General features: G+C 42.4%; 2 protein-coding genes across 19 annotated transcripts in view; one reads left to right on the forward strand and one right to left on the reverse strand.

Annotated features, from left to right (window-relative positions):
- Positions 1-8,028, forward strand: part of ECM2 (extracellular matrix protein 2) — a 45,289-nt gene extending 37,261 nt beyond the window's left edge. For 9 of the 14 annotated variants that reach the window (XM_070590558.1, XM_008534404.2, XM_070590560.1 and 6 more), the window contains 3 exons: positions 1,730-1,869; positions 3,115-3,441; positions 6,631-8,028. In XM_070590558.1, the coding sequence (XP_070446659.1) occupies positions 1,730-1,869; positions 3,115-3,441; positions 6,631-6,799 (636 nt within the window). In that variant the 3' untranslated portion in view covers positions 6,800-8,028. The remainder of the gene's footprint in view (positions 1-1,729; positions 1,870-3,114; positions 3,442-6,630) is intronic. The other 5 variants (XR_011531738.1, XR_011531737.1, XR_011531736.1 and 2 more) reach the window with 1 other exon arrangement.
- The window catches only part of CENPP (centromere protein P), a 215,705-nt gene that overhangs the window by 71,175 nt on the left and 126,116 nt on the right, over positions 1-18,414 (reverse strand). The gene's annotated exons all lie outside the window — the stretch shown is intronic.

An 18,414-nucleotide genomic window follows, 5' to 3' on the forward strand; every position in this document is an offset into this window, starting at 1 on the left:
GGCCCCATGGTTGAGCGGTTAAGTTCGCGTGCTCCGCTGCAGGCGGCCCAGTGTTTCGTTGATTCGAATCCTGGGTGCGGACATGGCACTGCTCATCAGACCATGCTGAGGCAGCGTCCCACATGCCACAACTAGAAGGACCCACAACAAAGAATATACAACTATGTACTGGGGGGCTTTGGGGAGAAAAAGGAAATAAATAAAATCTTTAAAAAAAAAGTGGGCAGAGGAGATGAACAGACATTTTTCTGACGAAGACATACAGATGGCCAATAAACACATGAAAAGATGTTCAACATCACTAATCATCAGGGAAATGCAAGTCAAAACTACACTAAGATACCACCTTACACCTGTTAAAATGGCTATAATCACTAACACTAAAAATAGCAAACGTTGGAGAGGGTGTGGAGAGAAGGGAATCTTCACACACTGCTAGTGGGAATGCAATCTGGTGCAGCCACTATGGAAAACAGTATGGAGAGTCCTCAAAAAACTAAAAATAGAACTACCATATGACCCAGCCATCCCACTACTGGGTATCTACTCAAATAATTTGAAATCAACAACCCAAAGTAACATATGCACCCCTATGTTCATCACAGCACTATTCACAATAGCCAAGACATAGAAGCAACCCAAGTGCCCATCCACCAATGACTGGATAAAGAAGACGTGGTGTATGTACACAATGGAATACTACTCAGCCAGAAAAAAGACAAATTCATCCCATTTGCAATAACATGGAAGGACCTAGAGGGAATTATGCTAAGTGAAATATAAACAAGTACTGGGACAAAGAAAACAGTACAGCGGTTACCAGGGGAAAGGGGTTGGGGGGCACAGTGGGCGAAGGGGAGCACTTATGTGGTGACAGTCAAGAAACAATGTACAACTGAAATCTCACATTGATGTAAACTATTATGAACCCAATAAAAACAAAACAAAACAAACACGTGCCTAAAAAAATTACAGACAACACGTGCTGGTGGGAAGCAGGCTGACCTGGAGCTTGGCCCAGCCGGGATGAGCTTCCCCCATGTGTTAGCTGCATCCCTGACGGCACACCTTATCATTCTCCAGGCCTGGTCTCTTCCACTGCTAAATGGGATTGATAATTTCCACTTATTTTCTAAGGTTTTGAAGCCCAAATGAGATAATTTATATGAATAAGTTTTGTAAATTAGAAAGTATACACAATTATTATGGTATCCTGTATCTTACATTTTATGGTTTAAAAATAATTAAAGAGGGGCCGGCCAGGTGGCATAGCAGTTAAGTTCACACATTCTGCTTTGGCAGCCTGGGGTTCGCTGGGTTCGGATTCCGGGTGCGGACCTACACACGGCTTGTCAAGCCATGCTGTGGTAGGTGTCCCATGTATAAAGTAGAGGAAGACAGGAATGGATGTTAGCTCAGGGCCAGTCTTCCTCAGCAAAAAAGAGGAGGATTGGCAGCAGATGTTAGCTCAGTGCTAATCTTCCTCAAAAAAGAAAATTAGTTAAATAATTAAATAAAAATAACTAAATAAAATTCACTTAATCCCATAACCATGAGAGATAGTACACTTTATTTTAATTAGTTAGAAAATTTGACAACTTAATGGAAGAGAAGTAAAAGACTCTTTTGATAATACTAATGAGAAGAGTTTACAATACCATTTTAATCTGTCAAGTTGAAAATAATTATTAATACAAAGAAAAATAATCGTCTTTTCTCTTAATTATAGGAATTATACCTAGAAAATAACCAAATTGAAGAAATAACTGAAATTTGTTTTAATCATACCAGAAAGATCAATGTCATTGTACTACGTTATAACAAAATTGAAGAAAACAGGATTGCTCCTTTAGCCTGGATAAATCAAGAGTAAGTATATGCTATAGCTTGGCTTTCTTAGACGATTTCTTCCTTTTGCCATTACTAGACAGGGTATGAACACAGGGATGTGAGGGAGGTGACGGTTCTGAACAGCTTGGTGATGGCACTCTTCCTTAAGAAGCTTGCCTGGAGCTCAAACTGTTCATGCCATGACCGTGTCAGGATGACCACGGTCACTGCTGCTGTGGACACCCTGCCATGTGAAGTGCTGAGCCTGAGGGCTGCCCACCGTGCTGCTCTCCCCCGGCTGACCTCAGAGGCAATAATGAAGTTTAAGTGAGATAATCCCCTGCACACTGAGAAAGGGAGCGGCCTCCCCTCACCCCTGCCTTGGGTGGGAGCACCAGGCTTTACTATCCTACACCACACTGTCCTCATTCCTCCAAACTAGTTCTCCGTCTCAAGTCTGACACAATAGAGTGACGAACGCTGGGCCTGACAATAGAGCCCATCTTTGAGGAGAGGAATCAGCAGGCCACAGAGAAGGGGCAGCATGGGGGCCTTGCCTGTCAGGAGGGCAAATGGGGTTGAGCCCCGGCAGCGGGTCCAGCAGAGCAGACAGGAACCATGTGGCGAGGGGACAAGGGATCTGAGTGGCACAGTGAGGACAGACGTCTCTCAGAAGCAGGATGGGAGAGATGGGAAGAAATCTCAAGGGCCAGCCAGGTTTAGTCAGATGTGGCGGTGGCAGAGTGACCTAGTGTTCCTCAGGGGATGTCTTTGTTGGGTGGGCAGAAGCCACAAGGAAGCTCCTGAGACAAACCAGGTAGCTCACCACGTTTCCCAGATCTTCTGGCCAGTTAACAGACTTTTCCAGATCCCTCAAGTCTCACCCCAAATCCCAGGTGACAGTTTACCAGATCAACTGTGGATGGCAATGCAGAACCCCCGCAACACCAACACTGCCTTGCTGGGATGAAAGATGATTTCAGGGATAGACAGCTGGATGTTGGCTAGGCCTCTGGGCTTCATTTCTGATTCCAGTTGACCTTAGAGATATTTGGGGACCTCTCTGGGCCTTGCCATTACCCCCAATATGTGAGTTTTCTCTCTGAACGTGGTACTCCTCTCTAATGGAACTCGAGCAGCTATGTGGTGCCCAGGTATGAGCATGAGCCTTGCAGCCTTGCACACAGTGCTGGCAGGAGACCCGACAAGCATCTTGAGAGGCCTTGTCCAGCCCTGGAGCTCCCCTCACTCATGTTCCCAGCCTGTTTCCTCCTTTCCCTGCAGAAATCTAGAATCAATTGACCTCTCCTACAACATGCTCTACCACGTGCCCTCCTATCTCCCCAAGTCTCTGCTGCACCTCGTGCTCATCGGGAACCAGATCGAGCGCATCCCTGGCTATGTGTTTGGCCACATGGCACCAGGCCTGGAATACCTGTACCTGTCATTCAACAAACTCACAGACGATGGCGTGGACCGAGTCTCCTTCTATGGAGCATACCATTCTCTGCGAGAACTGTTTCTGGATCACAATGACTTAAAATCTATACCACCTGGGGTACAAGAAATGAAAGCACTACATTTTCTGAGGCTGAACAACAACAAGATACGGTAAATCGCGGCTTTTTCAAGTATCTATTTAAATTGTGGTTGACAAAATATATGATTAAACAACTAACATGATATCTGAGATTTACTTTAAGGAAAAAAAAGTGAAAAGAGGTTGCATTAAACAAGACTGGCGAATGTTAATAATCTTTGAAACTGGATGACAGGTACATAAAGATTCATTATAGGTTTCTCCTATTTTTGTATGTTTGCGAATTTCTGCACTAAAAATTTTAAAAATAGAGAATGTTACATAATACTTAGAACCCTAGAGATATGTTCAAATGAGGCTTCAAGACAGCAGATTGTGGTGCTGCTCTCACCTCCATGTGTGATTTTGAACACTCTAATCTGTAGAACACAAAACCTAAATATATGCTAAAATTAAAACTGCTTCTATCTAGATTCTTCTGTAGGCAAAATTCTGAATACATTTATTGAGACTCAGCTTCCCTCATTTCTGGGGACCCATTTTTCTGTTTATGCTCCATCTGCAACCAAGTCATCTCATCACCCCCACGTGGAAAGCACAAAGGTATCAAGAACCAATCTGGACTCTGGCGTGTGGTCATTGGGGAGGTCCCTGGGCTCTATGGTCACTTCCTGAGGATTACACCATTACTCTTTTCCCTGTCTCTGAAATTCTAATACAAACTCCTAAGAAAGCAGAGAAAGAGTCAAGAGTTTATAAAAAATATCATGTTTGTTTGTCCCACTTCTGGTGGGACTGAGGTGGTTGTGACCTGGCATCTCCTCCACCACCGAACTAACGGTTTCACTCACAGATGACGGTTTTTGAATCTCTTACTTCTTAGGGGTAACAAAATGGTGAATTTCTATTTTTGTCATTCCTTCCACATTCGTTAGCTGCAATTCCTCTGTAAAGAATTTTTTCTCATCAACTAGGGCCACTTTGTTACTCTGAAAGGTAGGATAAATACTCAGTTCTTTCCTTTAAACTGCCAGAGTAAGAAGCTTAAGGTTACACATTTGTAACTATTTGTGGTGATGGATGTTAACTAAGCTTATTGGGGCAATAATTTCCCAATATATACATTCATCAAATCATTATGTTGTGCACCTTAAATTAACAGAATGTTATATGTCAATTATATCTTTATGAAACTGGAAAAAATTATACATATGCATTAAATATGAGCGAAAAAGACTATGAAATACATTAAAATGTTAATAGTGGCTGTCTCGGGGGAAAAAAGTTGGTGCCAAAGTGTTTTTGCTTTATTATTTTGTTTTTGGCTTTGTCTCTTTCTCTGAGGAATCACTATGAAATTACGGTTTTATACATTCAGAATGTCTCTGTCAATTCCAATTACTGTTCTTACACTGTCCCGTCTTTGGCCAACGGTAGCCCCTGGAGCTAGCTCTTGAGTCTTAGACAGGCTTCTAATAACCCTGGATGGCTCACTTTACATTCCCTACAGCAGACCTGTGCCAGCCGTGCTCCAAAAAGCCCCAGCTCCTCTCAGTGGAGAAGAGTCTTCACAGGCCCCAATCTGTGCACCAGGCATGTTCCTTTCAAATGTGTTATTGTTTCAAGGCCTTTCAATGGACTGGCAGGAAATATGTATTTTGTAAAGAAAACGAGTATGAGTTCATGCTGACATTCCCAATTCAAATTTAACATTATATAGTATTCCTCTGTTTTAAACTTGTTTATCTTACACTGAAAATCTAGGATCCCCAACAATATTAATTTACGTTTTTTATCTTACAATATATAAATAATAGTTTCAAAATGATAATAGCATTTTACAACTAACAACAAAAGAATTAAGTTTACGATGTTTTTGGAAGCTCCATTTGTCTTTAGAACATGTTCCCTGAAGGATGCATAGCTGAAATACAGTGGTTTTCTCTGTAACAATATGTCAACAACTTAATATTTAGATAAGGTCTTTGTTTGTTTTGGTTTTCAGGAATTGCTATTTTCCATTTGATTAATATTATTTTCACTGTTAAACATTTATGATTCCAAAGTCAAAAACTGTATAACAAGGTATATTAAGAGCTATCTTTCTTCTATGCCCGTCCCTTACACTGTGTCCCATCCCTCCCCATAAGTGAATTTAAAAAATTAATTTCTACTCCATCTTTCCAATATTTCCTCTTGCAAATATAAGCATGTATACATACACATATTCATATTCCCCATCCCCTCCCATAATTATTATACAAATTATTACACAGAAGAATTTTTCTTTTCTTTCTCTCTAGAGAGAGTATTTTTTTCTACTCTACTTTTTAACATTATCAGTATATCCTGGATATCACTCCATAACAATGTATAGAGAATTTCCTCATTCCTTTTACAACTGAAAGTATCCATTATGTGGGCATTTTATTCAACCAGTTCCTTACTAACAGACACGTGATCATTTCCATTCTTTTACCACCACAAATAATGCCACAATGCATAACTTTGTTGGAATGTCATTTTGTATTTTTCCAGTCCAACTCTAGGATAGATTTCTAGGAGCAGGGTTGCTAGCTGAAGGGGTAAAATGCTAGATACGCCAAATTCCTCTCTGTGGGGCTGCACTGTTTTGAATTACCTTCAATGATGTCTGGTCCTCCACAGCCTCATTGTCAGAACATGTTGATGAGCTTTTGGATTTTTTTGTGGCAAATCTGGTAAGTGAGAGTAGCGTGCAGAATAGTTTCGATTTGTGCTTCTCGCATCATGAATAGGATCGAGCATCTTTTCATGTTTACACGTCACTTCGTTTTCTCTTCTGTGAACTGGTTACCCAGGTATTCTTTTTGTTCTTTTCCCTTTTCCTTCTAGATTTTTAGGATTCTTTGTATATTAGCCCTTTATCTGTGATATAAGTTGCAAATACTTTCTCCTAGGTTGTCATTTGTCTTTTAAGCATTTTTTAAAAACCAACTTATTAGTCCTGTCTTTTCATGCCTCTGGCTTTTGAGCCACAAATCAGGAGACTTCCCTACTTACACGGTATGACCACGCTTCACTCTACTACTTCTACAGCTTCATTTTTTTCCACATTTAGATCTTTGACGTATTTGGACTTTTTCTGGTGTATAAGAAAAGGATGCAATTTCTTTTAAAAACAAAAGAATTTTTTTAACAAACGTAAAACTTAACTCCTAAATTATGAAGGCAGAGTATTACTTGGACCACTTGTGACCTGCCTGTCTATTTTTCCTTAGGACTATTCTTCCAGAACAAATTTGCAATGCTGAAGAAGATGATGATTCAACCCTGGAACATCTTCATCTTGAAAACAATTATATTAAAACAAGAGAAATATCACCCTATGCATTTTCATGCATAAGATATTATTCAAGTATTGTTCTTAAACCACAAAATATTAAGTAATTCCAAGTTTTCCTTTGTCATTTATAAACTGTACTCATATATTTGTTGCAGTAGCAATTTTTCATCAATAAGAGAAACATAATGTCATGTTACACTCGGTATAATTGTGCTAGTCAACCTGATTCACCAGCCCACAGCTGAACAACAAAACCCACGTCTACCAGGTTCAGGCACCCAGCAGTTTAGGGTTTCAGTTGCACTCTGCAAAGCCATCTCACTGCAGAGGTCTCCTCACGAGAAGAGGACATTACGCACTGCTGAGCTGACCAGGAGAATGGGGCAGAAAATAAGCATGTCCTTTACAATAGAACTGAGTATTGCTATTAGCTGGGAACTCCCAAGGTCCCTTTAGAAATTATGTACGTTATGGTTCAAGATCAAGAAGTGTACGGCAGGAAGAAAATAAAAGGTAGAATTTATGAAACAGTATTTAGTTTATCATTCTACTGTTAAAACAACAATTTACTAATTTTCTGTAAGACCCTAAGCTACAATTATTGGTATAAATACACTTAATAATTGGCTTAACTTTAATTGCTTCTATTAATTACATGTGTGAAACTAAAACACTATTGTAATGTTAACTTCCCGGTTTTGAAAACTGTATAGAGTTAAGTACATGGTTATTACCATCAGGTGAAGCTGGGAGAAGGGTATATGTGATTGAACGCTATTTTGAAACTTTTCTGTAAGTCTAAAATTTCTGTGTAAATCTAGAAAGTTTAACAGTATTTTAAGATCGTCCTCATTATTCTTTACTCAAGATCAAAAGATTTTGGGGTTTTTTTCGTGAAGAAGATGGTCTCTGAGCTAACATCCGTGCCAACCTTCCTGTACTTTGTATATGGGATGATGCCACAGCATGGCTTGACAAGCAGTGTGTAGCTCCACACCTGGGATCTGAACCTGTGAACCCTGGGCCACCAAAGCGGAGCACGCGACCTTAACCACTACGCCACCAGACTGGCCCAAGATCACAAGATTTTAATGACAGCAGTGGAGTTCGCTTAAAAGTATGAGTTAATTATCCTTGACTATAACCTTGTAAATGTAAACCTAACACATGAATTTTTGAAAATTTTTGCTCCACTGGTCATTGTTAGCACCTATCTTCTTCACCCTAATTTGCTTTAATGGATCCTTTTACTCAGTTCAATTTAACATACAGCTATTAGTATTTACTATGTACTAGAACTTACCAAAACCACATATTAAAATTTATTACATAATGATCTTTTATTTTTATTTCTAAAATAATTTATAAAAGACACATATAGAAACTATGTTGACTTCTTTTGTTACTCTCAGTTTTGTGTCTTGAACCAGATAAGAATGAAAAGCATCTGGGAAGTGCGATGTGCACAATGAGTGTGGTTACTGTTATTAAACTTTCATATAAAATTGAGAGCTACCAGCATATTCAACAAAGTTTTCCTGGGCCACTTTCAAGATATGAAAGCTTGATCCCACTTGAGCTAATGTTATTTCCAAGCCCTTCTTCCTAAGCCCCCCGCCTTAATATCCAGGATTTTGAGACTACAACATAAACAAGAATAATAATATGATGACGCTGTTAGAATCAGAGTTCAGAAGCTTAAGCCAGGTGGCTAAAAACTGAAATAGAATCTTACAGAACAAAAAGTTGAGATTTACAACCAGTTGAAGCATGTAGGAGCATTAATTTAAACTGGCCAAGTTGAACGTAAAAGATAGGTAAAAACAGCAAGATATGTTATCCATTCATTTCACAAGAACCCTTGTGCAATGCTCCTTGCCGTGTGAATATAAATGCATTGACATAAATGGTTTAAGGCAATCTAAGCAATAAACAAAAGTAGTGTCAGAGAGGACTCAAACTGAGTAAGGGGAGTCAAGAGACTCAGCATCCTAAGACAACTCAGAATGGTAGTGAACTACTCCTGCATTCGTTTCTCATTCTGACTTATTCAGCTGTGTTCCAGACACTGTTCTCAAGAGAGAGGGACAAACAGATCAGACGAGGTCTCTGCTCCCTGGGAACACAGAGGGTGGTGGGACAAGAAGCAGGAAATACAACAGACAAATCAATGGGCAGGTGCAATGAAGTCAGCAGAACAGGGTGGTGATGCAGGAAGCATGCTAGGGTTCTGACACCTGCATGGGTCCAGGACACCCCCAGATCCTGGGGCTCACGAGTGTACAGGCTGCACGAGTCACAGTAAGATGCAGCCATCCCCAGCAGCCTTGAGTGACACCAGGCCCAGGCACACGCTGAAATCCTACTGTGCGCTCAGGAGATCCTGTTGGGAGCAGAATCTCTACAAAGACCGAAAATCAGAATGACTGATGGAAGCTCTGTTCTTAATCTGGAAGATGCTTTTATTTCAACTGATTTTATAATTTAAAATATAAAATACGTCTAGTGTTGAATTTGTTCAGCCTTGAAATTTCATCACGCTCTGGAGAGGAAGTTTTACTTCCATTTAAAAAGGAGTGATAAATGTCCTTGTAGCAAACCTTCTCCATGATATAATGTTAAAAACAAACAGATGCTGTGATTGGCTTCAGAAACATGCTGTAATTGCTATCACATATGTACACTGGCCTAGCTGTGGTCTAAAAACACGAACGGTGTGTCATCTGTGCACATAGGCACAAGGCAATGCTAACTATACTCTGAATGTTCAGATTGGGTTTATTGTAGATAAGAATACTACTTCAGAAAGCCCTAAAGATACGATATGGTGAAAGGTGTGTACAGCCTGGAGTCATAAGGAAACGACTGCACCTGGAATCAGGACCTGGGAGCCTGTCTTGGTCTCCAAAGACTTGCTCTGCAGCCATCTTGCTCCTCTGGGCCGCCTGGTTCAGTTAGGAAGCACCGTGTTTGGAGGCTGGTGGTTTTCAAGCATGGCTCACGGGAGTTTGTGGGGCCCTGGGGGGAAGTCCTTGAAGAGGAAGCACAGACTGTCTTCAAACAAAGCAGCTTTGCTACCAACACAAAGGGTCAGCTGTTCCTGCCCCTTGTTTTCCTTGTAAATGACATCCCAAGTTTTAAGATTCACAAAGAGCATACATCCAAAGCCCCTGGTCCTCCCCTAACCCTCTGCCCATCTCTTCTGCTCTTCCGAAGCACACGGCTGGAGAGCCTTAGCCTCAGAAAACACTTTCAGGTGCGTAGATTAGAGCTGCGTGGACGCAGCCAATCTCTGGGTATGAGGGCAGGGAAGTTTAGTTGGTGTGTCTGTTCCCTTGGTGCTCCAGCACCCTGGAGTGGGATCAGCCCGGAGAAGCTCTGCACCACCCCAAGACTGCGGACCTCTGACCTGAAACACCTTAAAGGTAGTCAGCTGCATGTGCATTCTGTCGGACGGGTACAACGTGGCACCGTGTTGCAGGGCTTACACAATTGGGCTCAGATCCTTGTCTCTGCCAGCCCTTGCGACTCCCCTGGGAGCAGGCAGTTCAACAGGCTGAGGTGAGGGTGGGTGGGTGGCAATCAGGAGCAATAGGGAGTACGTGGCTGAGTCAGGACTTAACCTGCATCTTCTGACTGAAGTCTGAAAAGCAGAAATCTGGACACCTGAGTGAGCCTGGCACACTTTTGAATCTGAGGGCACAGGGCACCTGCTCTGGTGGGTGCTGCCAAAAGGGGAGAGGAAGATACAACCAGCTCTCCTTGGGCTGGCATTGTCAATGACTCCACACATCTCACCTGAGGAGTCAGCCTCGTGAAGTCATAGTTAATCACTTAAGATGACTGCTTTCATTAATGCGGAAAGCGCTACCCACAACACGAGTAGAAATCTGCCTATGTGCAGCATTCTCTGGTCCGCATGGACACCTGTAAGAGCAGTGAAGTCAAGACGATCACCCCATTCACACACAGAACGCGAAGATTTAAGCACAGCAAATTTAGATCAGGACTAACAAGGAAGCCAGCGGTAAAGGTGGGAAACAATTAGACTGAGCTCGTGGTCTGAGTGGGGTCTTGAAACAGGATTTGAATCAGCCGAGGGGAGGGAACAGCTGACTGAAAGAGGTGCGATCATGGACGGCTGAGGCTCACTGGTGGAAGACAGACAACACAGGACATGTGAGGCTTGGGAGGGCTCGGGAGGCCAGTCACACTGAGATGAGAGATGTGGGGCATCACTGACAAACTGCAAGCAGGGAGTGTGTCTGGAAAGCCATCGTTTCAGGAAGGCAAAAGAGACAGTACTGCAATAATCTAGAAACAAAGCACGTGGAATCACACAGCACAGGCGATAGGAAGAACAAGCAGAAACAGGTATGCTGGGGACTTTGAAAGAAATGCCAGGTAAGGGGCACAAAGAAGAGAAGGGAGCCAAAGAGGAGAACTGTTCTGAGTCTCAGCGATGCTGGTGAGAAGCTGAGAGAAAGGGACAGTTTGGGTGAGAATATGCTGGAGTCAGGATTCAGGCAGGAGGACAGGAGGAGTGGCAAAGATGGGAACGCATCTGGCTTCACGGAGTTCCAGAGCACAAGACCAGCTGTGCCGAGAAGCCCGGCTCCTCCATAGCGCCCCTCTCCCCTCGCTACCCCGCGTCTGTGCCGCCACCCTGGGGACAGACAGATCTGATATTATGAGTTAGGTCAGTATTATTTCTTTGCATGGTGGGGTGTTGCACGGTGGACAGGCAGTGGGTGTCTCTTGTTTCTCCAAAAGGACAGTAAAACTTCGAAGAATAGAGACAACTCATTTCTGGATCCCTGCATTTTGTGCACAAAGTAGGTGCTAAAATGACTACTGATCCTCCAGTCTAAATGGATCAGCTCACAGCTGTCCAAAGTTGATGTTAATACTACTCCTAAGCAAAACAGAAAAGAATCTGCAAAATTTAAGGGTTTTTAAAGGAAAACTGAGAAATTGAACTGAAAAAGATTTATATAGGGTCATAAAATTTATAAGCAATAATTTCTTTTAATACCTCTTGACATGGACATCAGAAAGCACAGAGTATATTTTATAAACAAATCATGCTTTGACAACTGGTAATACTTAGTAATCAAATGATTGTTCTGTATAATAGCAACATTGACTATGTTTTCCAAAGCTATCAATTAAACATACCATGAATTACTAGGTTCACAGACGCTGACATAAAAGAAAGAAATACACAAATTCTGCTGTTTAAGTGAAACCTCAAAGGGCTGGGTAAAATCCTCTACAAAAGCTATTTGCCTCTTTCCCTTATTTAGAAAACAGCACATTCTCTCACAAGAGAAGTATGTACAGATGGATGGTGACAACTACACATCTGTCCACAACTGAATGCGAATTCGGATCCTCTATCAGCTTCAAACTCAAAAATAATGAAAGTACCCACAACAAGGTCAGGAATTTCTGGCCAGCTCTAACCTACACCAGATGACTCCAGGGTCCCTTAAACCCCAAAGGCCATGAAATGTGAGGTCCATCTCTTATAGTGAAAAGACCTGGAATTCTTCTTAGCTGTGGACTTGGCCAATTCACCGTGACTCTGATTTCCAGCTTCCTCACCCATGAAACTGGGGGGAACAGCATCTACCTTCCAAGACTGCTGGGAAGGTTAAATGAGGTGATGTCCACGACAGTGCTGCACACAGGGTAGCCATCAGATAAGGTGAGTGTTTGTTCCTTCATTGATAGGAGTCTGGGAACCAGCAGGCAGGAAGGTTCATGACTTGCTCAAGGCTGCCAAGCCTCTTAATATGGAAGATATTAATTATTCAAGGAAATTGATTCCTTAGATTGTGAAATACAGTGGGAAAAGGAGTCGGCCTGTTACACCGGGACAGGGGTCAGCAAACGTTCTCCATAGAGGCCACCTCAGTGGCTCCCCTGAGCTTGGCAGCCTGTGCTGTGCACACCTACCTCCTTCACACAGAGCAGAGTGAAACCAGCACAGAACGTGTTCAAGCAGGGGTCCCATCGACACAGAGTGACACCAGGATTCAGAGTCTAAACTACTTCTCGTCAGAGACATGGGAACAGTTTACAAGTAGATCTTAAAAAATCCTGATTATAGGAAAGAAAATTAAGTCTGACTAGTAAATGTGATTCCTTATAACATCTAAAAAGGGAAAAACTGTATTCAAAATAGCAGCCAAACTAGAAGAGAATTGGATCAATAAGCCTGTCCTGCAGATGGATTCCCACCTCTGAGATAACCCACGAATGGGTCCACAGGGACAGGGTGAGCATCTGCACGTAAGCTTTGGCCTCCCTGCTCCATAGCCAGGCAGAGCATGCTCTCAGTGGATGGTTCTCCTGGGGAGGCTGAGTGTTTCATTACTGCTCCTGTGAACATCAGCTCCAACTGAACCTAACCCAAGAGATCAAGAGGCATTTGGGAAAATGTTTTCAGAGAAACTAAAACCTACTGTAAAAGATGTAGTCATGTGTCAGAACACGGTTGATACTACAAGACTTAAACAACATTTCGGCATATTCTAACACATTACTCACATGTCTTTGCTCTGACATCCTGAACAGGAATAGTCGAGACTGTAAGTCATGCTGAAATTTAGTCTGTTACATACTGTTATTTGCAAAGAAGTGAATATTTCTAACTCGATAAATAGGGCTTAGTGATTACACAACTGAAAAATAAATGCATGACTATTTCTTCTTTGAAGATGTGTTTCTCTTTCTACATGGAAATGGATAAACCAAAACTTACAGACTAGCATATTTTTTCCTTTGTACAAAATGTGAAGAATGTGAATCCACACAAGGGAAAGCAGATTGTATTAAAAATAACATGTGATCGCACCAAACACATATTAGTTTGGAAAAGGAAACGAATACATCATGTTATTAAAATGTCATGGTGCGTTTCTAAGTAACAGAATCTCTGTGGTCAAACAAACTTACATTAAACTATCAGCTGACAGAAGCAAATCTTTTTATAAGTTGGAATCTGCAGAAGGTTTATTTGTTTTACCTAAATTAACAATTACAAAATTTATACATGAATTGTCTGAAATGCTAATTTAACTAGTACTGTGAAACTCAAAATAAAGAACGCATTATAAATTGTACATCTATTCCAAGGTAGCAGTTCTTAACTATTTGAAGGACGGACCCCTTTGAGGATAAGATGACAGGTATGATGGATCCTCTATGCAGAAAAATACACACATAAAAACACTTTGCATGCATCAGAAGACTCACAAAACCTTTCCCAAATCCTGTGGGACTCATACCCTAGTTAAGAAATCTACCTAGCGTAAAACCTTATTTAACTTAAAATAAATTTTACATGTAAATATTTCACTAGAGTTAAGGACTAATCAGAGTTAACATTAATTTAAAGTAAATTACCTTATTTCACACAACTATTTAGCATTTATTCCCCCATTTATTTAGCAACATTTTTAAGGCCAAAGAAAAGCTGAAAGAATAATACAATGAACATCTATATACTCTTTACCTACATTCACTAATTAACGCTACTTTGTTACATTCGTCTGTCTTTCCATATCCCTATCTATACATATATACACACATATACATGTATTTGCCAGGGACAGGGGCTGGACCATTGGGATGTAAGTTGCAGATACCATAACACGTCACCCTAATACTTCATTATGAACCTCCTAAGAACAAGGACATGTTCTCTCACAACCACGACACAATCATCCTATCTTCACTTTTGTGAAGGGTCCAAGTCAGCTGTCTTGTAGAATGTCTTTCTAATCTGCCTTTGTCTGCTTGTTTCCTCATGATTAGAGTTAGCTAAAATATTTTTGGCAAGAATCTCACGTAGGTGATGTCACGTCTTTCCTTTTTCCTCTTTATCAGGAGGCACTAAATGTTGGGCTGGCCTGTTACTGCTGATGCTGAGACACTGGGTTAAAGTGGTATCTTCTTCCCCTTGTAATTAAGAAAATCTGAAAGGTAAGACACTGGGTCCGTGTGAGTATCTTGCCATCCAATAACATTTCCCCTCATGGTTTCAGCCTCCACTGATGATGCTCTAACTGGAGCTCCCTTGTGCGTACTAGTCAGCATTCTTCCACAGGAGGACCTCTGACCCTTTGACTGTCTTTTCTCTGTTATGATAAAAAGGATTTTGCATTTGCATCCCTCACCATCCTATTCCTTCTGTGACATGCAAACTGTGCCTTCATGCTGGCTTCTGCACTCTGTTCACATGTCCGCAGGAATCTCTGCATGCTTTCATGCCTGTTGATACAACGAGATGTTTCAGGCACACCTGATACCTTCCCTGGCCCTGATCTGTTACTCGCCATTTCTCCCAGGAGCCTTGGTCCTTCTAGTGGGAAACAGTCCTTAGAAACACAGATCTGGAATTTAGATGTGTTCACTGCTTTCAGGTCTCCTCAGTGGAAAGAGCTAGGAAATTTATTTAAAACAAAATCATTACTTGTACGCATTCCTCAAAGCAAACTGACTTTTGAGGCATTACTTAAAAATATGTGACACCCACACAATGTAATAAACTAAACTGTATAAGTCCTTTGTTTTGCATAAATTCAAATCAATTCATTTTAAATGACAATTTATGGCATTAATTCATTTTCAGAGTGAAACCTCCAACAGGAGGTTGATGACAGGAGCTCAGCCTGTGAATTGCAGAAGTCCTCACCAGCACAGGGGGTGGAGGAGGGAGAGCAGCTGAGAACAGGGACCAGGAGCCCATCCAGAGGAGGCCACTGCCATGAGCTCAGCCAATTGCTGAAATTGCAGAGGAATTCAGGGCTGGCTTTGTCAGATTGATTTTTTAAGATATGCTGTAAATTTGGACTTTGATACAAAATATCCTGGTTTTTAAAAATACCATATGCTCCAAACAAAACATACCTGCAGGCTGAATACTGCCCATGAATCACGACCTACAGTATAAAGTCAATTCATTATAAACCACAGAGCCTAGTACACCACGAGGGAAACTCGAACATTCAAAATGACCCATGAAATCATAACCATCGACTGCTTTTAGAAGTCTCTTTGAGTGCCTACTACTACATACAATCCCTTGGTTACACATAAAGAGCACACGTTATTTACATTCTAGGATTTGACGACCTAGAACATTCTTAAACTAGGTATTTGCAGGGAACGCTCCCTGACACCCCTCAGGGCCTCCCTGACGCTCCCCCAATCCTGTTTTTCTCCAGAGCACTTACACCATTTGTTAAATGAATGGAGAGACCAACAGATTCCTTGCAGCTACTACTACAAGAGACTGTTACACAATCCACACCAACATACTTAGAAAGTGAGGGCAGAGAGGGGAGGAGGCACTAGATACTGGCTGATGAGCACCACAGAACCCAAGTGCCTGAGTGATACCCGAGCTTGGAAAGATGTGACATGTGGCCACAGGCAGCCCTACTCCTTGCTGTCGGATTCCTAACTTGCACAAGATGATTTCTAAAGTCCTTTCCAGTCCTCACTTGTTCAGACTTTGACACTGTTCTCCATTTCTACACCACGAGAAGGTCAGGAAAGAAATTATGTGCAAGCTTGGCTTAAGCGATTTATTTTCATCGTGGTTGGAATATATTGGGCCATGCAAGAAATTTGTGTTGAAGTTCCTTTTTTGTGTGTGTGAGGAAGATTGGCCCTGAGCTAACACCTGTGCCAATCTTCCTCTATTTTGTATGTGGGATGCCACCACAGCATGGCTTGATCAGCAGAGTGCAGGTTTGCTCAGGATCCAAACCCATGAACCCCAGGAGAGTGCAAAGTTAACTACTATGCCACTGGGCCAGCCCCTAAAGTTCCTTTTATGGCGATCAATGTTTCTATTCATAAAATGTCAGTACAGAGAATATTTTTTCAGTTTTGTAATTTATCTTCTTGTTCACAACATAATAATGTGCAGATGACCCATGATTCCTAAAGATATTGTTTGATACAGTAATTTAGACCAAAGTCTGATGAGCCAAAAACCAAAAATAAAAATGACAAACAAACATGTAGAAAAGAATTAGGTCCCCTCCATAGGACCCCGATGGGAACCAAAAAACAGAAGGTTCTCTGCTCATGAAACTTTAGGGAGAAGAGATACACTGCTGTGTCTGGAATGACAACAGGCCAAGGTGTGGAGGAAAACTCCAGTTTCTTTCCAAATGGTGTGTCCACACATGCTGGGCCACCTCTGCAGTTGAGAAGGGAAGCTCCCCACCCAACAGCCCCAGGACCGCGGGAGGAGGCCCTGGGCCCTGGGGAGTCCCTCCAGCCAACTGTTTAAAGAACAGGGTGAGTAAGCCAAGTACACCCCCCACACTGGCATTATACGCCAGGGCCTATTTCTTTCCCAAGCCTTTTGACCCAAGATCAAAGCAAGATGCTGTAGAAGGAAAAGCCCCAGGCTCACAGTGGGAAGAGGACAAAGAAGCTGTAACACACTATCAGAAAAACAATGTCATAGGAAGTGCCTTCCAGCTTTTGGGAACCCCACCAAGAAGGGCCATGTAGGCTACACGACTGAGAGGAGAGCGATGTGGACACACCGCGCGGGCAGAGGCAGAGGGAGAGGGTGGGAGGCACACGTCCCACGGAGAGGAGAGCGACGTGGACACACCGCGCGGGCAGAGGCAGAGGGAGAGGGTGGGAGGCACACGTCCCACTGAGAAGAGAGCGATGTGGACACACTGCGTGGGCAGAGGCAGAGGGAGAGGGTGGGAGGCACACGTCCCACCAAGAGGAGAGCAATGTGAACACACCGTATGGACAGAGGCAGAGAGAGAGGGTGGGAGGCACACGTCCCACAGAGAGGAGGAGCTGCCACTCAGCCCCAGCCAAGTGCTGCCATGCAAAAGCAGGAGCCACATACTGGCAAAGCTGGACTTTTCAAGAGAAGCTGAAACCTCCTAATTTTTAAATACAGCAATTCCATCTAAGAAAAATGCACATACATGAGCCTCAAACGATAGATTAAAGAAGCTTCAAACATTCATAGCTGTGCTTCAAGCAGGAATTAATGCAATTGAATACATATATAAAATATATAATTTGTGGCATATTCATAGAATAGAACACCATACGATAACAAGAGTTAACAAAGTACCGCTGGCCACAGCGACCTGGAGGGATCTCAGAAACACTGAACCAAGAAATCCAGACACAAGGGCATGCACTGTATGATCCATTCAGACGAAGTTCAGGAAACCAGTTATGGTGTCTGCAGCCAGGCAGCGGCCCCCTCTAGAGCAGAGAGTGATTCAGAGGAGGGCTTCGGGGATGCTGGGGTTTCCTGATCAGGGTTCAGTTTGCGAAAATTAACTGAGCTGTACCATTATGATGTGGGGTTTCTGTAATACATATTTCAGTTAAAAATTAAAAACAAAACACTGTGCAGGACAAACAGAATTTTGCCCAAGGGCTTCCCATTTAAGCCACTGTTCTGATGAACTCAGGTTAATAAAATCCAGCTCAACTTTTATGATGTCCCAATCCATCAAGGTAACAGACACAATTTGAACTAAACATAACTGAATAAATGGGAACGTGAGCGTTCGAGCCAAACAGGAGGGCTGCCTCCCCTCAGGTGCTATACCTGGAGAGGGCCTGAAGCTCCGCAGCGGCCAGTGTACGGGCTTGTCCCAAGTAAGGGCCAGAGCACGGTGCTTGGCAAAGTGGGGCCAGTTGCCTT

This window comes from Equus przewalskii, chromosome 22 (genome assembly GCF_037783145.1).
Source record: "Equus przewalskii isolate Varuska chromosome 22, EquPr2, whole genome shotgun sequence".
NCBI lineage: Eukaryota > Metazoa > Chordata > Mammalia > Perissodactyla > Equidae > Equus > Equus przewalskii.